The sequence below is a fragment of the Gopherus flavomarginatus genome, chromosome 3 (genome assembly GCF_025201925.1).
Source record: "Gopherus flavomarginatus isolate rGopFla2 chromosome 3, rGopFla2.mat.asm, whole genome shotgun sequence".
In the NCBI taxonomy this organism is placed as follows: domain Eukaryota; kingdom Metazoa; phylum Chordata; order Testudines; family Testudinidae; genus Gopherus; species Gopherus flavomarginatus.
In genome coordinates, this window is record NC_066619.1 from 251,786,260 (window position 1) to 251,812,199 (window position 25,940).

Below are 25,940 nucleotides of genomic sequence, written 5' to 3' on the forward strand. Positions count from 1 at the left end.
GCAATGGCGCTGCCCCGCAGGGGGCTCTGAGGGGCTTAGCAAGGGCAGGGAGGCAGCATACACCGGGAAGGCGCTGGCACGATGGCCTGAGCGCCCCACCCGGGCCACCGCTCTGCACCACAGACCTGCCGGATCGGCGCCTTCAGCTGCCAGCGACCCACCCCTCAGCTCCGGCTCTGACCACTGGCTTCCTGCCACCGCGGCTTTCAGCACAGGGAGCTCTCGCGGCTCCCAACCAGCAAACGCGCCTGCGCAGCAGCTGCCAGGCGCCTGCGCGTTGGCCGCGAGCGAGGAACGGCGCCGCTGCAGCGGTGTCGGCAGAGGGCGGCGCTGTAACTCCCGCTCTGGCCCTGGGAGCAGCCCGAAGCCCGCTCCGTGCCCCGCAAAGCGAGGGGGGAAGCGGCGGCTGCGGCTCCAGCCCGCCGCCTTCCAGCACCACATGGCGGCGGCATTAGCAACACAAACGCCGCCCCCGCCCCTGGGGCGCTCACGGCCGCTCTAGGCGGCGGGGAACAGCGACTCCCGGCCCGGAGACTCCTCCTCCTCTTCCTGCGGCGCCTCCGGAGTCTCCGAACGGGCGCTGCGCTCCCCGCCATGCCGCGCCCGGGCCGCTACCCCTCGTCCCGGCTGCTGCCCGCGCTGCTCTTCCTCGCCTTGCTCGGCGGCGCCGGCGCCTCGCTGCCGCCGGGATGCAAACAAGACGGCCGCCCCAGGAGCCCCGGCAGGTCCCCGGCCGAGGGGAAGGTGGTCTGCAGCAGCCTGGAGCTCGCCCGAGTCCTGCCGCCCGACGCGCTGCCCAACAGGACGGTCACCCTGTAAGTACCGGGGGACGGGACGGGTCCCCTCCAGGTAGGCGCACCCCGCTCCAGGCAGCTCCTGCCTGCGGGACTTGGGCCCGCCCCCGTCTGCCGGGCTGCTTGGGACTGGGGGCTGCCCTGCCAAGTACCGCGTTAAGCGCCTGCCATCGGCCTTAGTGCAACGTGTGCGGGGAGAAGTAGCCAAAGGGAGGCGAGTCTGCTCCTGCCCAGCCATTGCCCCCAGCCCCACCGAGCATGTAGCGGACGGTGACTGGGGCCAGTAAAACACGCCCACTTGGGAGGTGGTGCAGAGGGGCACCTTTTGTTTTGGGATCAGTCCAGGCTTTGTCGCCTATTTTATTTCTACTATTTGTGCGCTTGTTTACTTTCCTAGCGCTGGTGGTGGTTTTTAAGGAAAAGAGAAACCTAGAGCTAATGTAGGTTGTGGAGTTTACAAGAGTAGAACATATCTCCTGGGATGTATCGTCATCTCAGGAATAAATCAAAAGGAAAACAGAGGCTAATGTTACTCACCAGCTAGGAAGGCGTGTGGAAACAGTCTAGACTAGAGCAACTGGATGTGAACTAGCACTTAGGGGTTGGGCTGCTGTTGGGTGTCCTGCCCTTACAAATTTAAAGGGCCAGCTACTAACTAGACAAATATGCTGGGAAGGCTTCCTGAAAGAGGGTGAACATACTTGGGTGCTTATTAATCTCTTCCCTATTCCGGTAGTTCTAGTTGAGAACTTGTTACTGTGGTGGAAGATGTGCAGAAGACTCCCTGATTTTTCAGTGCTAGAGTTTAATACTGGCAACAAAATTCCATTGTTTTGTCTCTTTTGCTAGAACAAGAATTTGATATTTGCTTTGGGTGTTAGTTTAAAGATTACTGCTAGTACCTTGTACTAAGTCATTTAACATGATTCTTTTTTTAGTTGTAGTGTGCATGCTAAATAAAACATGTTTAATACTATTAGTGTGTGTTCTTTTCATACTTGGCTTGATTTTTTAATTTAACCGAGATTTACAACCAAAGAAGAAGCATAGCCTAAAAAATGTCAGTTATTGTATTCGAGATTGTTGGAGGAAAAATCACAGAGTGCTAAGTATTTTATTCAACTTCGAACAAAAAACAAAACAAAACTTGAAGGCACACAACTTCAGATTTATCTTAAATATAAACAAATCTGCTAGAAGTTTCACAAGTAGATGGCACTACATGCTTACATTTTTTTAACAATGGAATTTAAAATGAAAATGAATGGCCTAATATTAAGCCAGTTTAAAAAAAAACCCACAATTTTTATCATTCTGGTTTCCTTGAGGTCTTAGTTTGATGTTGTATAAAATCCATCTACGCTAGGATACTGTTGCCTGGAAGCGCAGAATCTGCAGCTGTTGTAGCTTGGATAGGATAACATGGTTTTGGAATTATTAGAATGTAAGGCCCCTCATACACTTTCATGTGCTCTATGCATGTGGAGTCGTCCCACTGATGTCAGGTGGACAACTCACATCTGTAAGGGTCTGTAGCAATAGAGCGTAGATTGTTCTTGTGTTTGAAGCATAGCCCTTGGAGAATAGGGGAAGTGGTCTCATTCCAAGGCCATGGCTACACTGGTGCTTTACAGCGCTGCAACTTTCGCTCTCAGGGGTGTGAAAAAAGCACCCCTCTGAGCGCTGCAAGATACGGCACTGCAAAGCCTCAGTGTAAACAATGCCGCAGCACTGGGAGCGCGGCTCCCAGCGCTGCAAGGTACACCCGTAGAGGATGTGGAGTACGTGCAGCGCTGGGATAGCTCTCTCCCAGCGCTGGTGCTGCGACCACACTTGAAACTTCAAAGCGCTGCCGCAGCCATACCCCAAGGCAAGTTGGATGTACTGTAGCAAAAGGATGTGTGTCTCTTCAAGCCTCATGTTGCATTATGTGAGTGAGCTAAAAATGGATGTGATATCAAGAAGTCCATGAAAATACAGTTGGAAATGGATATACCGGTAGTTACATCTTTTGCTAGAACTTTGAAAAATACACTCTCCAATGGCAAATGGAAATCTTTCCTAGCAAGCATGGAGTCCTAAACCATCAGATTCTGCAGAATTTAACTTTTAATTTAAAAAAAATTAGTGTTATATATTTTCTTCTGAGTGCGGATAGACCTGTTCAGTACCAGCACTCATAGCTTTGCCTGGTAGTAGCAGCATGAAACTAACAGGAATCTGGTCAGTTTCAACTCTGTTATTCAGAACAGGGTGGACAGCAGTGACATTAAGTATGCTGTCAATGTCACACTGTTACTGCTTCTGGAAAGCTATCAGCAGCAGAGGCGTGAACTACAACTATGGGAAAAGGGAGAAGGTAGGAAGGAAACAAAAAAAAAAAAGAGGATGGGGAGGTGAAAAGTATTGGAAACTGCCAAGAAGCTGTGGGGTGGAAGGGAGAGAAGAAACAAAACAGTCCTTTTTCTTTCCATCAGCTAGAGGCCACTGGAGCTACACGTTCATCCAGCGCCTACTAATCAGAGACAGATATGAAAAATAATTCCCAAGCAGGACCCAGGTACAGCACCATGGCAGAGATCCTCAGATCCATCTGCTCACTTTGAGAAGGGGTTGGGCTTTTCGCTAAGTTACTACTCCAGGACTTGAGGGTGGTGGATATCTTTCTTTCTTTCATATCTACCTGTGGCAAATAGATGTCAGGTAAATTTTCAAGTACTATTTACTACTGTCACAGTTTTAGGACCTTGAGTAGTTCAGAAGAGAGAAAAAGGAGCATGAAAACATCATCGTTGAACAGACAAACTACACACACACATAGTTCAGAAGAATTGCTTGATTCATTTTGTGGTGCAGAATTTCTTCATTAGTCAATAGAAATAGTAAATAGAAAACTTTGTAAATTGCTTTTGTTTTTAAGTGGATTGAGGTTTATAATTCCCGTTGAAAGTTGCTTTTCCTCTCATCATATTTTTTCTCTTTCATGTATACTCTAGTCTTTGTACATTGCATTTTTATCGCATATGATCTTTAAATAGATACAATGTAAAGAAAAAATTGGTTTTCCGTAACTTATCTGTTTCAAAAATGAGGATAAGATCTACTACGCAAATATGTTGTGAGGACTAATGTATAATAGTGCTCTGAAGCTGGAAAGGATAAATATTTAAAAATCTTTGACTTGTTTTTAAATTCAACACATTTTCTATAAGACAGTTGCCAACATATTCTGTTATGGAATATACTTCTTGAAATATATAGAACATTGTGTTTGTCATTTATGACCCACCATATCATCTTTTGAGAGGTCTGTTCCTTTATTGAGTTTACCAATGGTGAACGTGAAGAATGTTTTAGATGATAAAGCAGCAAAGAATCCTGTGGCACCTTATAGACTAACAGATGTTTTGGAGCATGAGCTTTCGTGGTTGAATACCCACTTCGTCAGATGCATGCTCAACCACGGGTATTCAACCACGAAAGCTCATGCTCCAAAACATCTGTTAGTCTATAAGGTGCCACAGGATTCTTTGCTGCTTTTACAGATTCAGACTAACACGGCTACCCCTCTGATACTTAGATGATAAAGGTACTGAAGGCTTCTGAAGAACATTGTTAAGCACCATGGATGCTGAAAATTGTGCCATAGAATCCTCACCTACAACATTTTCAGGTTGGATTAGTAATTGTTTAGGATTTGAACATATTTTGCTGGCAAGTAGCATATTTTAAAGCTAACATACCACTTAATAGTTCATCGTCTAGGTGGATAGGGGAAAACTTTATGGAAGGTTCCTCCTTGTGATTTAGGAAAAAGCTGCTCATTGATTCTCTTACTGAAAAAATCCCACAGGAATCTAGATGCAAGAGAAACTTTGTTGTATTATTCTGTAAACTTTAATTCTACTGAAAAGTGACTTTCAAAAAAGGGATAGGAAGATTTGTGTCCTTTTTCACTTCATTATTATGTATAGGCTTGGCAGAAATCAGTTTTTATTTTTGTATGATTTTGATGGATAATATCAATGTTCATTTTAAATTGATACAGATAAGTTTAAAATATTCACAGTTGCAGGAAATTATAGGATTGTCAGACTAATTATTCAATAATGACTACATCTAATAAGTTCTCAAGGAATCTTTTTTTTTTTACTTTGCCTATCTGTAAATTTTTATTATTGATGGAAGTATTTTTTCATCAGATTGAGTGCATATGATGAAACTGGTGTTTACCAACATTAAATGATAAAATATGACACTTCCAAGCCTAATCATGTTTAATATAAGGCCTGAAAAGGGCTTTACATTTTTTTAATTAGAAATTCAAGTCTAGTCTGTCAAGTCTTCCAGGAAAAGGAGGATTATGACAGGGAACCTGGTAGGATTATGATATCAGATGCACCAAGCCAGTGAGGGAGGGAAGCAATATTTTAGGAACATAGGATTTGCCAGACTGGATTAGATCAGTGATCCATCTAATTTAGTATTCTGTTTTAGCCACTACCAGATACTGTCAGAGAAAAGTACACAAGTAGAGAGTTATGGAGTAACCTACCCACAAAGAAAGTTTCTTCCCAACTCCACTAGTTAGGAAGCTGGTTTATGTCTTGAAGCATGCGGGTTTATCTCTTCCAGACTCTTGATTTATTAATTTTGCTTCTTTTTTTAATCTTTGCTATTCTATCTCTGTTCTTATCTGTATAGCCAATCCTTCTTTGAATCATGCTAAGTTCTTTGCCTCTGTGATATATGGCATTCCACAGGCTAACCATGTGCTGTGTAGAAAAAGTGCTTCCTTGCTATATGTGTTAAACTTGCAGCTTTTCAGTTTCATTGAATTTCCCCTTACTCCTATTATGGGAAAGATCAAATATTTATAGTAATTCTACCTTCTCTATACTATTCATTATTTATTGTATACTACATCCTTAAAATTCTTCAAGTTCTCCAGCAAAGCCAGAAAATATATCCTGACATTCCTGTTATCTTCAAAATAAAATACAGCAGAAAAATACATCTTTCTTTGTAGAAACAGGAAGGCCAAAAATAAGAGAGAAGGTGGAGTGCACACCATAGCTTTTTCTTTGTTATGGTTGAGTAAGAACTATAAACTCAACTGTTGTACCATGATGATTGTAGTGTCTGAGAATTAGTAAACAATTAAAAAAATAATCTGGAAACAGGCACTGTTTTGTTATGCATAGCTCTTGTTTTATTTATTTCCCACTCTCTTACATATGTTCAGAATTTACTGGGTTTATAATTCTTATCTTCAGTTACCAAGCAACAGGGCTAAGGCATCACGTCCAAATGGACTTAGAATAAGGAGGGTGTCAACTCAGCAGAACCTGTGAAAGTATGTTTGCATGTGTTATATAATTTAACTTTTTGTCATAAAAAGCAATGGTAAATTACAGAAAATAACCTCTTACTTGCTGTTTTCAGGATTAACTTAGAGGGAAAAATAGTACATTTTAAAATAATAGTTCCCTTTGAAACTTTATACTTGTGAAGCAAACTAAGATCACTAGCAGATTATAGGAGTTTTTTTTGTTCTTTTCAGTTTCTGTGCTTTGTGCATTTGAGAACTGTTTGTGTCTTGTTAGTAGTTTCACTGTTTCTCTGTATAATCAATTGCTTTTTCTTCCAGTTTGTGTGGGTCTTTCACATAGCAAGAGAGGATGAAGGATTTTTAAAAAAAAGTTAAGTGTTTTTAAAACCACAAAAACTGGCCTGGGGGATCTAAGGGCAGATGTAGGGCCCCCTGTGGACCCGCGAGCAGGTTTCAGGGAGTCCACCAAAATAAATCAGAGAGCAGGGGCGGATTGCTGCGGCCTAGGGAAGATAGCTGAAGCCTGACCCCTGCCACCCAGGGTTGAAATCAAAGCCTGAGCAATTTAGCTTTGCAGAGCCACGTGTGCTGTCAGGCCCCAAGATTGCCCTGCTTGCTATCCCTAATGCCAGACCTGGCTTTTAATCTACTGAATATGGAGAAAAACAGTTGTGGTACAGGTGGGCCGGGGAATTTTTATAAAATGGGGGGCGGTGGGGTGCTCAAAAAGAAAAAGGTTGAAAACCCCTGAATTGGGGATTGCCAGAGAGATAAGTGATTGAAAATTGGTCACTGTCATGTAGATGGGCTTCATTTTAACTAGACGAAAAAAGCTGTATAGTAGCTTTTAGCTTAAACTCTTTTTCCTGTAATGCTAAGATGCTTGGTTTGTTTTGGTTTGTTTGGGGGTTTTTTTGTTGGTTTTTTTTGTTGGTTTTCTAGGGATATTAAAAGCGCTGGGTGAAACACTGACCTTGTTGAAGTTAATGGCAAAACTTCCATTGACTTCAGTGCAGCCCATAGTGTGTAACTTGTCACAATTCAATTAATAAACTTTTCTCTTGAAACCATTTACTACAGTTGATTTGGGGACAAGACAGGCAAAAAATGGAGGGGAGATTGAAGGAAGGAAAACTCCAAGAACCTTTAGAGGAAGTCTATTTGTGGCTATTGATTAGGCTTTTTCATATTTCTTCCTTCTCCTTAGACTGGTAGTAACTGTTGCAGATGTTGGCAGAGTTGGCAAATGCATTCAACTAATCAGTGCACTGACATCCATTCTTTCTCCTGTGACAATTCCAAAGAGTAGTTAACAGTGGTACAGTCTTTCTTAGCTCATAATGTGTTTTTTTGTTTCCCAGGAATATTGAAGTTTTTAATTTTTTAGTTGGAGTCTAGAAAGACAACTGCCTAGCTAGATATTTTACACTGATGGCTGTAAAATAATTTGGTTTCTCTTTTTTTCAATTTTGCACTTCCCTCTTAAAAAGATAATCTGGAGAACAGGAAAAAGTGCAAGAGAGAAGAAAGGGTATGTCTAAACTAATTTATGGTCTTATCGTAACTTGAGTTGTGTCTGGATTAGCATGTACAAAGGTGCTGGTTGACTCCAGTTGGTTACCGGTTAACTCAAATTACAGTAAAGCCACAAACTGTAATCTAGATCAGTGTTTTTCAAACTTTTTTTTTTTCCTGGGGACCCAGTTGAAGAAAATTGTTGATGCCAGCGACCCAACGGAGCTGGGGATGAGGGGTTTGGGGCGTGGGAGGAGCTCAGGGCTGGGGCAGAGGGTTGGAGTGTAGGGGTGAGGGCAGCGGGCTGGAGCGGGGAATGAGCGGTTCAGGGTGTAGGAGGGGGCTCTGGGCTGGGGCAGGGGGTTGGGGTGTGGGAGGGGGTCAGGGCTCTGAGCTAGGGGTGCAGGCTCTGGGCTGGGGTTCAGGAAGAGGGGTTTGGGGTGCAGGAAAGGGTACCATGTTGGGTGGGGGGACTCAGGGCTGGGGCATGGGGTTGGGGGCAGACTTACCTCCAGTGGCTGCCAGTCAACGGAGCCCCGTGGCGCGACTGCTTAGAAGCCGGACCTGCTGGTTGGGATGCAGCACCCTTCCCTCCCGATCCCTTATCTTTTTATAATGCTAAATGCTGAAGTCCTGGTTTCAGTCCTTGCTCAGATACATTGTATTTCCTTCAACAGGAATACTCACATGAACAAGGCAAGTAGATTTGATCCTCTTTACTATCTCAGCTCACTCTCCTGGGCTAAAGAAAACCTTGGATTTGTCTAAATAGTATTCTTTCTTTACTTTTTTGCTATCCAACATACTTCTTATTACTTGGCCAAAGTGCATGGGGGGAGGGTTGGTTCAGATGCATTAAATAGAAATTTATCATGGTGTGTGTTTATTTGGAGTGGGGAAAAAAGTATTGAAGCCACAGTGATCCAAGTGGAAATGGAAAAGTCATGTGACTAAATCACTCAACCCCACTTCCTGATCCTCCTCTTATTTGCCTCATGAATGCCAAAATCCTGGCTCTGTGTGGACTAGGGCAATTACATTTTAAACCTGAAAATTAATCCAGCTCAGATCAGGATTAGCTGCCACTGAAGCATCAGAACACCAACCAGATGTTGCTACCCAGCTGGCAAAATGCCACAAGCATCTTTTTAATTCCTTTTTTTTCATTTAATCTGGGTTCCTTTTTTGCTTTAATCTAAGGCGATATATCCTGAGGATCCCTTATCCCTGCCCCTGCTATACTTGGGAAGATAGGGAAAAGGGATCCCTGGGAGGCTGCAGAGAAGTTATGGGGCTGGCTCCCATTCACCACCCTGACAGCTCACACAGCCTGGGCACCCCTGCACAAGCAGCATGGTGGTGGTGGTGGGGGGGAGGGGTTAAGCGCACAGAGCGAGGACCAAGCAGCTGCCCTGCAGGGAGAGGGAGCAGCCAGAATGTTTGGGGTCATCCCTCCCTGGCTATGCTGAGCTGGGAGCTCTGCTGCTCCCCCTCCCTGCAGGGCAGCCACTTGGTCCCTGCTCCGCTCTCTGGCCCTTACTCCCAGGGGTACCTGGGTTCCGTGCGTTATCAGAGCAGCGAGTGGGAGCCAGTGCCAAAACTTCCCCACAGCAAGGAGGAGCCAGAGCCACCGCCACAGGAGGCTGAGGGGAAGTTTTGGGGCTGGCTCCCACTCACTGCCCTGGCAGTCCATTCTGCCTGTTCATCCCTGCACATGTAGCCCCATGAATGGCAGGGAATGTCAAGGGCCAGAGAGTGAAGTGGGGACCAAGCAGCTGCCCTGCAGGGAGAGGGAGCAGGAGAGCTCTCAGCTGGTGGAGGGATGACCCCCAAGGTCCTGACAACTGGGAGCTGTCTCCCCCTTGGCTCCATGCTCTGGGCAAGCTTCACTCAGCATTGAGGAGGAGCCATAGCCATGAGAGGAACAGGAATAGGGAGTGCACTCAACCAGGCAGTAATGGCACTTCTGGCCACTGTGCTGTCTGCCTGCTGCTGGTTGTCTGGGAGCAGGAACTCTGGGATAAATCTGAAGGACTTCTGGCACCTGAGTCAGCCTGGGGCCGCATGCACACAGGAAAGCAATAGGGCTCAGACCCTAGATCCCGCATTAACATGGGCTCAGACTTTGCACGGTCCTGGGTTAGCTCATTTTCTATGTGAAAGCAAAGGGGGTTTGGCTTGAGCCTGGGCTCAGACTGTGGCTTAAATTGCTGTGTAGGCATACTCTGTGTGTACTACCCACTAGAGAGGGATTTGGCATGCTTTGCCAGTGAGTTTCATGGCTGGTCTTACTGACACAGTAGAGGAATGTTGAGACTCAGGAATACTGGGTTCAATTCCAGATTCTAGAAGGGGTTCAGCTTGAGTCGTTAAACTCTCCTGCTCCTGACCCTCCCATCTATTCTCACTTCTCTACCAATTCCTGCTCATGTCTGCTCTTCTGCCTCTTATCTCCCTCTTCCTCCATGCTGCCTGGGCATTTGGGGAGACAGAAAATGCATCAGGAGCACAGCAGTCTCTGGGCTCTCATTCCTGGTGCCCCATGCCACAGTGGCTGTTGAGAGGAATAGTTACAGGGAAGAAACGTGCTTGGTGTAGATGGATTATTTGCATAATGCTTCTAGCCTCTTACAAATCTCTACTGAACATGTGTGACCTCTGAGTTTGAGGCTTATAGCTTGGTCCAATCTGGATGATTTTTTAACTGGGATGGTAAAAGGCACATCCTTGAAACTAGGTTAATTCCCACCGCCAACCCCCTGTCAGATATCAAATCAAGCGCAAGCATGGGGGCCTTACAGCTTCTCAGTGAAATGTTTATAAGACTTTAACAAAGGCAAAAGAATGGCTTTTCCTCAGAATGGTCTCACAAACTGCTGCACAGTTTTACCTTAAACCTTACATTAAAAAACCAGCCCGAGGCATAGAAAATTTCAGTCTGACCAGTTAGTTTGGAAGTTATAAGTAACTAAATATGTGGTCTTATGATGGAAAAACTACCACTTTCCAGTAGTTAAGGGAGTCTGCTCCACCTATAATAAAGAAGTAATGTTTGAGTTAGGCCCTGATCCTGTAATTGACTTCTTGGACACACAGCCCCACTGAAGTCCCACATTATAATCAGAAAAAGGGTCGGGTCTTAGACTGTAAAATATGAGTGGGGGCAGGGACCATTACTTTTGTTTAAATAGTAGTCAGTACACTGGGTCTCAATAACATATCTGAAGACTGATCCTATGATTGGCTTGGCTTGTATGTTTTAGAGCTCCTTAAATTCAAAACTCAAATGAGCATGCTTAGTTTGTGAGGTATTAATGTATATCTGGTTAACAGCGAATTAGTTTCACAGCCTAATTAAGATGAGTCTGTGAAACTCCCTTGGTGGATTTTGTCCAGCTGCAGACTAGAGTTCATTGGTTTTACATTAGTAAGTTTACCAGAAAGAGTCTAAACAAAGAGAGGTGAATGTAATTCCTTTTAAAAAAAAGAACCATATTTCCAAAAAGTTTCTTCACTGGTCTGCTCACAACTTTGCATATTTAAATACTTGGGTGTGAACTTTTGAGTACTAATATGTGCATGTGCAAATGTTAGAACTTGAAGCACAGAACCCTTGTTTGAATTTTCACATAAAGTTACACATGCACAAATGGAGACTTCATTGAGTTTAATATCACCACTGTAATTTTGTCTAACTCCTAAATATAATCATGCTCAACTATATCTAATACATTAAACAACTGACATGCACCTATCTAATCTATTCACCGGGATATTTGAATGGCCCTCCCATCTCTCTAGTACAAGTTCCTCCTGCTTCCAAAGTAAAAGGTCATTTTTATCATAAGATAAATCATTTACAGGAAAAGGGCTCTTGAGCTTTATAAATAGAGCAAATGGTTATAATTCCTTCTCCCCTTGGGGCATCATCTGATTGCTTGCTAAGCCTGAAGTCCTGAAGGAGCTGGGACATGCCTCTTGCTGACCTGAAGTTTTGTTCTTGAGCAATGTGCTGCCATCTAGTGAAGCTCCACCCGCTTTGGTTAGCAAGTAGCATGTCCTCCTCCCTTCAGAACAGTCTGATGGTCACTGGGATTTGTCACTTGAGGTGACCCAAGACTTTTTTCTCATACAGCCAGTCAAATCCCATTTCCTTATTCATATTCTATGTACCATGTGGAAGGGGGTAGGGATGTTATATTTTGCAGCATTTTGCTTAAGAACAAACCTTCGGGTGGCAAAGTGCCATGTTCTGTTTCCTTCAGAACAGTTGGATGCTCATGGGGTCATAACTGTTGTGGTGACCCAAGACACATTTTATCACATACAGTCAGTCAAAACCCAGCTCTTTATTCAAAATCTATATATAAATTGTGATTGGCATATGGCAGCATATTATGTAGGAACAAAGCTTAGAGTCATGAGTGGCATATCCCAGCTCCTTAAAAACAGGCTAACGGTTGTGGGGATGTGTCACTTTGGGTGACCCGAGAGTTATTTCATCATGTGAAGTCAGTCTACCCCCAGTTCCTTACTTGATTTAAGTAATAAATAAAAATCTAAATTTCTAATTACTTATCACATGCATTTGATGACATTTCTATAAATTTAATCTTGCATTGAAATATTTTAAAATGATGTTGGCCTTTGAGTAAGGAATTGTGAACTACGTATCAGGAATGGATACTACAATATTGTACACTATTCCGTACTAAAATAAGGAACAGAGAACAAGGAACAAACTTCACCATTGTCAAAAAACATCCCTCTTATGCAAGAGGAGGTGCGACAAAGTTCCTCCATTTGCAGCTGTTTATGCATGAATTTTCACCTATAACAATTAACTGCTGAAAGTTACTAGAAATACATTTTTTTCCAAACTATGCATTTTGCAAGATCTACTCAGGAGATACTCTTTTTGACATTTTGTGCAGATACACAATTTTGTTGAAGAGATGAATATCAGCACTGGGTGGTTGGACTACCAAGGAAAAAATTAAATTTCAGAACTTTCCTGTGGAAAATGTATTGGAAAAAAATACCAAAACTTCATAAAAATTCGAAGGTCCTACAAACTATTCACCACTATTGCTTTCTAAAGTGAAGTTTTGGCAGTTTGATTAGATGGGCTCATCTATGTGACTACCCATAGTTCTGAAGACACTGTATCATAATGCATATACACAAGGGACCAAAATTAAGTTTGCACAGGCAGTCTTAATTCTGGCATTTCTTAACCTTTGAGTGCTTGACTTTGCAAACTTGGTATTCTTTTAACATAGTTTTTGTGTGTGTTTGCTCTCTTTCTCTCTGTCTATCAAAAAAAAATTGCAGTTAAATCAGTATATACAGTATTGACTTCCTTCAACTTCTTAGCTATCTATGTAAGTGATGGCTGAATTCTTGTGGCTATTACAACTTTTTAAAAAATTATTTTCATTAAAACTTTAGTTTTCTTTGTAATAAATAGTGAAATTACTTGAACACATGCTTTGTACTTCATAGACACACCTACATATTCTATTATATATAGGGCAAGGATTTTAAACAAACCAGCCATGTTGATTTCAGCTTAATTAAAAATTGAGGAGGGGAATCAATGCTGAATTATTTTTTTCCCTTTACAACAAAAATGTCAAACTTTTATACTTGAAGATGGTCATATTCAATTATTAATTTTTGTCTGAAGCCGAGTGTAATACTTAGGTATACATACTGTCTTTGTTCCACTAAGGAACATGTGTCCAAGGGGCCCTAGATGCCAACTAGCAGAACGCATAGGGAGTGCGTAGGGTTTTCACAGAGAGGGTCAGATATATGCCTAATCGTTCACTGAAGGATGTCATGTGAAGTATTTACCAAGCACCAGTAGGCCATTGGATGTTATAAGTATTGCAAAATGTGTGTATGGATGATATTTAAGGAGTCATGTATCTATACTGAAAATTAGGTTCGTAAGGTCTTGGAATTAAGACAGGTAACCAGGAAATGACATACCTCAGAAATATTTCAGTCAGGATGTAACAGATGCTTATCTCCTTGTCTGGTAATCTGTGTGTTGTGTATCCTATGCCCTGTAATGTCATAGGGAGCTAGGAGCAGAATGAAAGACTGTGAAATCTGCACAAGAGGAAACTTACAGGGTGAAACAAACAGCCCACGTGTGTATGTGTGTCCTCCTTCTGTGAACAGAGGCAAAGGATTGTTATGGTATATCTTGGGGTGCAAAGAAACACATGGGATCCTTCACCAAGGAGGCAAACTGATAGCGTGCTTGTCTCATGGAATGAAGGTTACAGGCAACCTGGCTGTAAAATGCTGCAAGGATTTTGGGTGAGCGATACTCTAGAAGACATGAGAGTATTTTGTTAATTAAGTCTAAGATCTAGAATGCGTGTTATGATTTTATTTTCTATGTAATTGTTTTGAATACTTGTACTTGTTACTACTTGAATTTCAGTGCTTTATTAAATAACAGCTTTGCTTCTCTTTCATAGTCCCGTCTGTTCTCCCCTGTGCAATTGCTTCCCTATAGTAATTCCCAAGTTGTACTACGCCTCCATTCCATCCATTAAAATAAGCAATTAAATCGTTAAAACCAACATTTTAAAAAGTGTAACTAGATTTCATGCTCCATTAATAAAGGACAGAGAAGTTCATACCTCTCTTTTCAGGCTGTCTGCCCTTTGTTCATATTTGAAAGGTTATCTTTGCAAGCATGAGGGCTAGAATCTTTTTTAATATAATGGAAGCTTAGATTTTGTAAGATCTAAATTTGTCAGATGGGCCACTCAAATGCATCAAATGGGCCAGATCAAATCTGCTGTTTTGTTTTCGCTGTACCAAAAAAGGTATGCGTGTATGAGTGCTATTTTTACCACAAGATGACTAAAGTATTAGGATTTTACAATGGGATAGCTAATATGATATCAAACCCCCGGTAGCTTTTACTGTGAACTGGTTAGGCAAGGTCAATGCTATATCCCCCCTGTGGTTAACCTCACCTAGCTAATTTCCATAAAAACCATAGTGCTTGTCTCTGCTAGGACTTTACAGTGGGATAGCTAATGCACATTAGTTATCTAGTCCTAAAAAAACAAACAACTTTTTTTTTCACTAAAGACATGACCTGAGTTACTCTTTTTCCAGTATTGGAACATTTAAAGAGTATTTCAAACTGTGAAAAGAAGAACTTGATTGTTATTTTTTAATTACTTGCATAAAGAAAGCAGTGAAACTAGGTGTGGCTTAAAAAGTTACAGTGCATATCAATACTACTACTTCAAGGCATAAATAGGATCCTAGGCAACTGGGATCAGAGAGGAGCATTTTCTACCCTACACATAAAATGATATTTAACAGCAAGCAGGGTGCTTTTTTTGTATTTTTCTGAAAAAATGGGGATAAGGTAATTGCCAAAGACAGGATACTGAACTTGATAGACCAGTGGTCTGTTTTTGGCATAGGAATTTTTTTTCACAAACTACTGAAGAAATAAATATTTCTCTTCAAATTTAAAATCAGCATAACTGTTTTGCTGATTAAGGTATGCAAACATTAAGATCCTGCAAACCTTTATACACTTCAATATTCCTTAATCAGGATTAATTTACTTTCACTGAAGTCAGGGCTCTACCTGGATGAGTGAGGATTTGCAGGATCAGACCCTTAGTTTAAGAGGTGATTTTAATAATATTAACCACAGGAAAGGCTGTTTCATATTTACTTTGGTCATCTGACTAAATAGTTTGATGTAATAGTCTCCTGAACTCCAAGCTCTAGTTTTAAGGAGTAATAAAAACAAAACAAAAAAATTAGCTCGCTTATCTCCACTGTTCTTACTTCACACATTTGTAGTATGTCTGGAGTCTGTACTTTTCTTGTGGGCTTTTGAGATCATACTGTAAATTAATTCATTCTTCAGAGAATGATTTGAATAGTGTACAGTAAATAAGTCATGGGGACACATACTGAACAGCGAGGAGAAAACAACAATATTGAATAGTTGGTCATTGTGTCAATCCTGTACGCTGACTGGATCAGGCGGCCGGTAGACAAAGGTATGTGATTGTGTAATTAAAGATTATCATGATACATGTGCACAAGGGGACCTAATTAAGGTTGCACAGAAAACCTTGATTCTGGTATTTCATAACTTCTGAATACTTGACTTTGCAACATTAATAGTGTTCTTTTAAGGTAGCTTTTTGGTATGTATTATTGACTTTGTTTAATTCATGCTAAATCAGTATCACCAAGATTTTGGGCTGCTTAAATTTGTCTACATGAAGAGTTTGGACTTTTTTTGGCTAGATGGATTTTAAAATCAATTCAGTTTATCTGCTGGAAACTTCCAGTGTAGAAAAGGCCAGTGCCTTTATATTCCCCATTTGTAAAAAAAGATAGAACAAAAAAAGTACCGCCTACCCTTGGAGGTTTGTTGCAAGGGTTCAGTAATAACAGCTATTATGGTGGTTTTCTTCCATACGAAAAAAAGTTAACCCAGTACTGTAAATGTACTGCACAGTAACTCATTTACCTTTTTGCTTTTGACAGTAATTCATTACAAGACAAAATGCTAGTAGTCTGAAAATACTGGGTTTATATCCTTGTGTAAATCACAGCTTTTCCAAAATAAGCTTTAGAAAGAGTATTTATCTTTTTGCATGTTTACTGTTTTCAGCAGAAAACATTCTTCTTGGTTGTACAGATGAAATAGTAATTTTAGTCTGATGTTTTTTTGCTGGTGGCAGACTTCCTAGCCCCCAGAGCATATCTCCTCATCATGAAATGATCTGATTTAGTCTCCTTTTCCTTTCCATCTTTCCATCATTTGGATCTCTTGAGTTGTTTCAGTGGATCATTCATTACTGAGCCCAAAGTCACATAACCTCAATTATTTCCATATTTATTAAACGAACATGTTTAGAAACTTTTTGCAGCAGTATTGAGGTGTGTATTTTTTATAGGCTTTTAAGCTACTTGTGTATCTCACTTGTACTATAAGAGTTATAATAGCAGAGTTAAAATTTAATATTAAATCATACTTGTAACAAAAATTTTAAATTATGAAGTATGACTAAGATTAGATGTACAGTATGAATAACTTTTTTTCCTGGTGCCAGACATTTTATTGTCATCTCCTAAAGTGAAAAATAGTTAAATTTCTATTTGCTTTGTCATGAAAAAAATGATAGTTGCACCACTTTTACCTTGCATTGTGGAAACAGCCTGTTCTTCTCTTCCCTAGTACTACCAAGTCAGCACAAGTGTGGGAGAATGAGCTGGATTCTATTCTCGCTAATTCTGTTGAAAATGTTTTGTTAGCCAAGTTATAACTGCAGACCCAGTGGAGTTACCCAGTTATAAATGTGGGCAGATACTTTATTATTTGTGACAAGTCACATTAAAAGGAAAGAACAAAGCCTGGCTGAGTTTACAAGCCTGGCGCTTACGGTTTTTTGCTTGCTTGCTTGTTTTCTTCCTATTTGTAAATTGAGTAAACGTGTTAGGGAAATCCTTGACATCCTCATGCAATACAAAATGTTGATTTTTATGGAGTCACTTTTTAGAATAGAATTGTGTTTAAAAGAAGGAAAAATGAGATTTGGTGGGTAAAGAGAGCTGATTACCCGTTTTACCAATATTTCTAAAAACATTTAAATTTTGTATTTGGTGAGTTAGCATATTTTAAACATTCCTTTTCTTCTGAAAGCATTAATATTTTAAGTTAATAATTTAGCAGAATTATTGATCACAAATAGTTGTCCAAGTGATACATTTCATTGTGCATTTATAGTTATGAATTCTAAAAGCAAATATAACTTCCGTTTACTTTGAATTGAAGTCTTTATGGTATTCTGTCATCTTATGTCACATCTCTAAATGCTTCAAATAATGTATGGACTGAATATATTAATACCAAGTTGTAAACTGCTTTTTTTTTAAGAATATATTTTTTAAGTCTGAAATGCCACCGCTTTCTGATTATACTAAAACCTTTATGGTTGAGCAACTAACTGACTCTGCAGAGAAAATACTAAATCAGATTGATTGTAATTCATTCATCACACTCCAGAGAGATGCTTACCCTGTAACAGGTATTCAGATGCTTCTGCATTTGAGCTCTTATTTCATAGGTAATGTCAGCAAACAAAAGGATTTGTAATTTTTATTTAGTTTAATTCAAACTCTAGAAAGCCGTTTCATGGTGTCTTCTGCTCTATGTTGAGTGGCTCGTTTTTCTGGAAGAGAGACAAATTTAATTCACTAAGATTTAAGAGGATAATCTGAAAGTTACAAGTCACGTACAAATAGTTTTTTCACCTTTGAGACAATCATATATTTTTCTGATTGTTTACTTGTGATTAAAAACCTGTGTTTGTTTGGCTTTCTTTTGTTGCTTCCAGCTGTGTTAACTATTAACTCATCTAATTAAAGTTGATGAATATTCCACCGCTAAACCCTTCATTGTCCTGACTTGTGCACATTCTAGTCAAGACAGAATTAGAGTATCAGAGGGTACTTGCTGTGAATATTTGTGGGTAGGCAAGATGAAACCCTGGGCCATCGCTTTTGACATTTTGACGACCTACTAAATTTAAGGCCCAAATTCAGTAGTTTTCTGAAGTTGTAAGTACTTGTTAGATTAACTGAATTTTTGTAACTTTATTTGTTATAGCAGGGGTGGCAAAACTTTTTGGCGCGAGGGCCACATCTGGATATGGAAATTGTATGGCGGGCCATGAATGCTCACAAAATTGAGGGTTAGAGTGCAGGCTCCACTAGGGGTGTGGGCTCTAGGGTGGGACCAGAAATGAGGAGTTCAGGGTGCGGGATGGGGCTCCAGGCTGTACTAGTATTTCCAACTTGCCCAGTCACAGATGATTTTTTCCCCCCATGAAACAAATTCTCTTGGTGGGTTGTTTGTTGGTTTTTTGCAGTTTAGATAGGCTTGGATCTTTCTGTGTACAGTTAAAATCCCTAAGTGGGCTTTAGCCTTGCTTCTGGCGGCACTAAAATTTAGCTTAATCTCAAAGAGCTTGATAAAAAACATGCTCAAGCGGTAGTTTTCTTACACTTCCGTGTTCCTGGAGTCATATACACGCTTGCTGTTTGGTATGCATAAGCAAAAGCTAATTCCAGGATTGGTGTTTGGTGCATCTCTCTTTGCTTCTCCACCTCAAATCCTCTCTTCCCTCTATTGGACAGATAACATTCCTTCACTCTGCTTCACCCTGCCAAATTACAAGGGATGGGGTTTTCTGTTATTTTTCCTTTCAGTCATATTGGCTGCTGCAGTGTGTTTGGGGGTGCTTCGGTTACTCTGTTTCAGCTTTCTAGCTGCTGCAGTAGAAGTTTTATGCTACTTTACTCCTCCCTAGCCTGCATTTTTGGATCCTCTTTCCAGTGAATAGGTCCAGATCTTGCCTCCAGTGTCATTCAGATCTGTCCCAACCAGCATCAAAGTGAAACTGATCTGATTTTCTTTTTTTCCAGTTTCGATACACACCCAGTGTTCTAAAGAGCAGCAGTGAAACAAGAAGGCTGGTCAGTTTTTGCTGCTTCAGTTGGGATAGTTCTGAGAAACACTGTTGAAACTCTGCAGACTTTGGAAGACAGACCTGCATTACTTTACATTTTGTTCACCTCTGGAAAGTTATCTTTTCAACCAGGGGTGAAAGTGAGCCGGTATGGACCGGTACTCCGTACTGGTAAGAACCCGCACTGGCCCATACCCAGCCCACATTAAAGTGCTGCTGGGGTCCATACCGGCAGGGCCGCCAACAGGGGAGGCGAAAGGGGCAAGGACATTAAAGCACTGCCACAGCAGCACTTTAAGGACGGTCCTTTGCTGCGGCAGAGCTTTAATGTTCCTGTGCCCCTCCCCCCTGGTCAGCGGGGGGCGCAGCAACATTAAAGAGCTGCTGCGGCAAAGAGCCCTGTAGCGCTTTAATGTCCCTGCCCCATTGCCCCCCCCCTGCAGCTTCCAATGGGTGGAGTGGAGGGCAAAGGGAGCAGTTGCCCTGGGGCCAGCAATTTAAACGGGTCTGGGGCTCTGGACACCGCTGCCGCTAGTGCAGCAGTGGCATCTGGAGCCCTGGGCCCTTTAAATCAACACAAGAGACCTGGGCAGTGTGGGCCAGGTGGCCTGAAAGAGCTGGTTGGGGGATGCTGACCCCCAGCCCAAGGCTCCGCCCCCCCGGCCCATACTGGTAAGTGGCATAACTTACTTTCACCCCTGTTTGCAACCACAAGAGGTAGAAATTATTTAACTAAAGCTTAGATTCTTTTGAAGGATGAGATGGCACTCATCCACTTGCTGTGATTGAGTGGATTTTTTAATCTCTGATGAGACTTCCAATTTGGCCTGGCAGGAATATTTACCAACATTATTTAAACTTGCTTTATGTCAAAGTTTGTGGAAATAACTTTTAAAAGTTAATATTGTAGTAGTTAAAGATAAATGCTTTTAAAATTAAACCAGGTAAAGAAAATATACATATCAGGCATAATCATGTTTCTGATAAATTATAAATACTTTACTTAAGAGCTGCAAGAACTGTTTTGAAAACCATTTATTTGGAAAAATAAGAGGCCCCGCTCAGCCGTCCTGCCGACCTGGGGTTCCATTCACTCAGCCAGTAGCGGGCTGAGCGGGGCCGTTGGCCAGGACACTGGCTGGCAGCCGCATGCCAGGCAAAATTGGCTCGCATGCCATCTTTGGCATGCGTGCCGAAGGTTGCCGACCCCTGGTGTATTGTATAAACACTTACTAATGTGGTATATAAGCCCTGATTGCATTTATATATGTCGTTAGCTAACAATTAAGGTTGCGAGGTACTAGCCCAAAGAACATAAATCATTACATACATCTTTTAAAAATGGAAATAACCAGTAAAGTTTACTGTATAGTTCTGACACCAGTTTGTGGGTGTGCATTAAGATTGGAATTTTCTGTCTTAGCAATACTCAAATGACCATATCTTTGTCCTATAGTGATACCCTGACAAACTAAGCTCTGTAGAAAAACCTTATCCATCCACAAGAAACAGTTTAGTCTCATCAGGGACTACAGACACTGAAATATCTTACTATTAATCATACATTTGTTGAGCAAATGCTCCCCTATTTCATCGCCATACACAGTTCACAGAAATAAAGTACCTGGTATGTCTAAATTCTTAATCGTACAACCTACTATCAGAAGGGCTTAACATGTCCATGTTTACAATCTTTGATCGTGTGCTCTTCCTCAGTACTTCATATTTCACTCTTCTCAACTTGTAAGTGCTTCAGGGCACCTAGCACAGGAGGGACCCCACTGTTTCTTGGGGCTTATGGGTACTATTATAATATAGTTAACAATTATTATAAAGGTATTATACAGTAAGTTTTTCTTTGTGTATCTTGATAAAAAGACAATCTTTTTAAAAGAAATAATTATTTTCATAGTACTTAGAATAAATTTCAGCAAATGTCGTTAGGGTTGTTCTTCTGACATCTTTTGTTTTTATTGTATATGCAGGATTCTGAGCAACAATAAAATATCAGAGTTGAAGAATGGTTCCTTTTCTGGATTAAGTTTTCTTGAAAGATTGTAAGTACTTATTTAAAAAAAATTATAATTCACTACTAAATCTTTTGTATATTTTAAGTATCACATAAATATACAAAACAAAACCATCTCCTTTTAAATAGGATCTCTTGTAGTGGGAAGTATGTAGCCATGTCTGCTTCAACATAAGAGTTACTTGTTAGCTGAGTGATCAATGTACTTAATAGTCTTTTTCTCTATGAAGGTTAAACTACAATAACAGTTACTACAGAGGGAGTTTTGCAAAAGCCATTTTCTGAGACTTAGTTGGGGGAGGGGGAACAATAAGAAAGTGCAGAAAATGATCTCTACAGTACCATAGACATGCATGGCACTTTAGAGAGAATGACTACATAGTTATAATTTCATTCTGAGGTGGTGCTGGGGCAAACTCTGTGGGAAGTTATTTAGATTACGGTGATGTGACACTGAGATTACCTTACCTTTCCTCTTGCTGACAGTCCTCATCTGTATGGCCAGAAAGGCAAATGTGGCTAAGGGCAGGCTAAGAATAGTGTGTGTATGTACTTGTTTGGGTACAAGTGTGGCACTTCAGAACATAAAAGGGGAGGAGAAATCAAGGTTTTTTGAAAGGGTGGCAAGTCTGAATGGGAGTGCACACTTCTCTGCAGCCTGAAATTTCCCTCTCCCCTATAGATTTAGTAGTAGCATGTACTTTGTGTGCGTTCATTGCTTACAAATTCCATATGTGTCAACTTGTTGGAAAGAAAATCAGGATGATCTGTAGCACCAAAAGTGGTGCTGCCTCCTTTTTTTTTCTTCCTCCTCCTGCTCTCCTTTGGGTCCCCTCTTCTCTGATTCCCATTGTCTCTCTTGCTTCTAGATCAGTGGTGGGCAACCTGCGGCCCACAGGCCACACAAGGCCCATCAGAGTAATCTGCTGACGGGCCACGAGATAGGTTGTTTACACTGACCATCCGCTGGTATGGCCGCTTGCAGCTCCCAGTGGCTTCAGCTCTCTGTTTCCAGCCAATGGGAGCTGTGGGAAGCAGCGGCCAGCACGTTCTTGTGGCCCGTGCCACTTCCTGCAGCTCCCATTGGCCGGGAACGGCAAATCGTAGCCACTGGGAGCTGTGGGCGGCTGTACCTGCGGATGGTCAACGTAAACAAACTGTCTTGTGACTTGCCAGCAGATTTCCCTGATGGGCTGCAGGTTGCCCGCCACTGATCTAGATGTTGCTGTGTCACCTGCAGGTTAAGAGAAAGCACTTCAGCTTGTATTTCAGGACGGCGTTTCCTTTTTCTTTTATGGATGATGCTGATGAATTCAAGATAGGAAGTGTAGTTGGTGGATGTTCAGGGTTGGCAGAGTATTTTTTATGAGGAAGAGCAATGGAAGAAATGTTGGGAGTGTATGGATCTCTAAGCTGTGCTGACTGATTAAGAAAGCAGTTAATCCCACCTCTTTATCCTAGTATTTCAAGTCAACTTTAAAATATCCAGTTCATCCTGCAGACCTTAAAAATACTGACAATGAAAATATTAGCGAGTCAGCAGGTGGAAAATTGAATTTGTGGTATTGCTCACAATAAGCACGTGAGTTGAACATTCTTTATAGCTTGCTAGGTGATGGGATATGACTAAGCATGTCCAGAAGCCAAGAATTATGGGAAGTGTAGTTTATCAAAAATGGTGTGTTGAGTTGCCTAAAGCGTTGTGTAAGCTAGAGAAATCTTTCAAGAGAAAAAAAAAAATCCAGCCATGCTAACTCTGGTTCAGCTCCAAAGGCATTAGCAATATTGGGAGCTCTGATGTAGATAGGCCAATGGCTGCAGACAGTGTTGTAAGCATTATATCCTATAACTCTGCTCACTGTTTGATTAACAGTGTTTAAAACATTGGCAGCTGGTAACTTACCTACATTAGGACTCCCTGTGTTCGTAATAACAGAGGACTGTGGATGCCTTTGCAAAATTTCCCTAGATTAAACTTTAGAAATGTACCAAAGAAGCTGTGCTATTAACCGGGCAGTAAGTGGAAGCTCATTTCCTCTTCTTCTCCCACCTCCCCCCACAAAAAGCATGGAGTTGAAAATGTATTGACAGCTGATAGATATAATGTAGTTGTAGACCAGAAAATCCAAATAGAAACTCATAGTGTTGTCTTTGGTGAGGAGAGAGCAGAGAACAAAAGAATATCTGGAAAAGTGAAGGTTTACTTCAAAGGACAAAGCATCTGTAACTGCCTAACTGTAATGAAACAGAACAAATATTTGGCTAGAAGATCCGGAAGCAAGGTGAAAGCTTGGTTCCACTGAAGTCAGTGGCACAACTCCCATTGGCTTCGTTTGGGCCGGGATTTCACCCCAAATGTTTTGTCTGCCAGAACCCTGGTGCTGATGCCTGTCAGCTTAAATGAAGAGTGTTGTATTAAATTGAATTTAAAAAATACATATATGTGCAAAACGGAAATTGGCAGTGGTTATAAAAAATACAGAAACAGGAAAAGCATTAACTAGAAATAGGCAGTAAGTTATTAAATATTTTTGAAAGATTTGAAATAACCAAGTATGACTTTTGGTAGATTATGTAAATTTGTAATGTATTACTGTTCCTTCTGTTGTTTGTCACAGTCACTTATTAAATATTTTCTTAGCCCCTGCCTTCAAGAGCCTGCAGGCAAGTTTGTCTTCCCCACAGGATTTGTACAATACTTGGTAGTATAGCTCCGGTCCTGATTGAAGCCTTTGAGTGTTACCCTAACATACATTATGATAATGATGAAGTGATGGGTACAGAAACAAAATTGCTATGTTATGGCAACTTGTCATTTTGTAGAAAGAGAGAAAAAAGATCACATTTCTGCTGTGTATAGGTTCTTGTACCACACTCATCACTGTAGTATCTGAGTGCCTTCCACTCACGGATTAAGTGTCATGATTAATGTCTATCATGTGTGGTTTGTTTTTTCTCTTATCCTCTTCCTGGGGCTGGTAATTGTGTGTGTAGCGGAGTATTTTTGTGTTGGTAGGATTGTTTTTGGTAATGGATTTTTGTTTTGTTTTCATCTTTTGGAAATGTTGCTTTGTATTTTGTTAGATAATCATTTATTCATGTATCAGTTTATCAAGACTTAATCTTTCCTTTACAATAAATCTCACTAATATATTGTACAATTTTCATTAATAGCTATATGAATTCAGAGTAACCTCTGGAAATATTTCTGTTTAAAAATTCTTCTTCTTTTTTGGATCATCGCACCAGAAACCTGTTAGGTTTGTATATTCCTGCAATCTGTAATGCGAACTCAATGCAGAAGTTACAACCATGTAAATGAAATGAAATCAGTTTTGTTTAGCAAGTTTAAATTTGTACTTTGGAACTTTGTACTTAAAGCTGCTCTCTGTCTCTCTGGAGATGGTAATAGGAGCTGATACTATAACAGTACCTTACCTCTGCCTAACCAAACCTGACATTTTCTCTCTGTTTTTCTTTCATCATTGTGGATCTGGGAAGTACTTGCTTATGATTGACAGAGGCTGAGAAAAGGGTGAAGTACTACAATCTCCCTAAAAGGGAGCAGGGATGAAACAGGGCAGAGTAAGTTTGTGTGGGAAGTTGCACCTTAACTCTCTGAATTTCTTGTTTTTAGAGGTTTAAGTTTAGTCATCTTCCATGTTGTGGAATGGTGTAAAGCATTGCTGTGCAAGCTTAACTCTGCAGTAACAAAGGTTTTTTGGGCAGTAAAATCTTTCCGTGAAACAGAATATTTCTGTTTCTGTGCAACATTCTAGCTCTGAGCATACATCATTCTGTGATTGTAGTGTATTGTTCCACTGTTAAAGTTTAGGGCAAGGCAATTGTATATCTAGCTCATATTCATATATTGTATAGCACTGTGTGTTCATACATTCCTATAGAAATAACGTGTTTCAGAAACATGCTGTGGATGTTTTCCTTCTATTGTCTACACACACACTTTATCAGAGTAAAAGTACATAAAATAATTGGATGCATCTTTATAAAGGATTTTCATGATTTAATCTTCAATTTGCTTGTGAATTTTTCTTCCACATTTTGATTAGAGACCCCTGTTCTCCTTTAGCCATAGATCTGAAAAGCTGTAATGGTAGCATTTCACCATTACCTTTTATATTGACTCTTTATCATGGTACTTCTAAGACATTAGCTCTTTTTCACCTTCTGGTTAAGAAAGGGTATGTGCTATTTTGATATATTGCTGTGCTTGCTAGTATCACGATAGTAAAGGATGGATCAGTAGTTCTACTATAAACTGTGCAAATTATGTTTTGGAAGCTTGTAATTTGGCTACAACAATTTTATCTGGGTTGATGAAGTGTGGAATACAAGTTCCCAGTTTGGGGATGAATTACTCTTACAAAACTTGAGGGGGAAATCAGCCAAGATATATTGCATTTTTATATTAATTTATCAATATGTTCCAGAATCATCTCTTGATACCTGTAACAGTGCCTCATCTTTATTATAAAAAAATCAGATTATTTGATTCATTGCAAACTTGAACACCACAGTGAGAAACATGTTATAACATGTCATAGGTAGATCTATCAGTTCTCTGTTAATAATTTTGTATGTTTATAAGTTGCTAAGTGATTTATGATAATATAAAACTTAAGTGATGCATTGCTTCAGAAACAGATGGTAGCAATTTTTTTAACCAAAATACCAGACCTCTATTTTATTTGAGTGAAATGTTAATG

The 25,940-nt window shown here is 40.7% G+C and overlaps 1 protein-coding gene across 5 annotated transcripts in view; it reads left to right on the forward strand.

The window, feature by feature from the left end:
- Nucleotides 1–314: 314 nt before the first annotated feature.
- ADGRA3 (adhesion G protein-coupled receptor A3) overlaps nt 315–25,940 on the forward strand; it is a 115,045-nt gene continuing 89,419 nt past the window's right edge. For 2 of the 5 annotated variants that reach the window (XM_050947373.1, XM_050947374.1), the window contains exons 1-2: nt 315–815; nt 21,170–21,241. In XM_050947373.1, coding sequence (XP_050803330.1) covers nt 595–815; nt 21,170–21,241 — 293 coding nt within the window. In that variant the 5' untranslated portion in view covers nt 315–594. The remainder of the gene's footprint in view (nt 816–21,169; nt 21,242–25,940) is intronic. The other 3 variants (XM_050947371.1, XM_050947372.1, XM_050947375.1) reach the window with 3 other exon arrangements.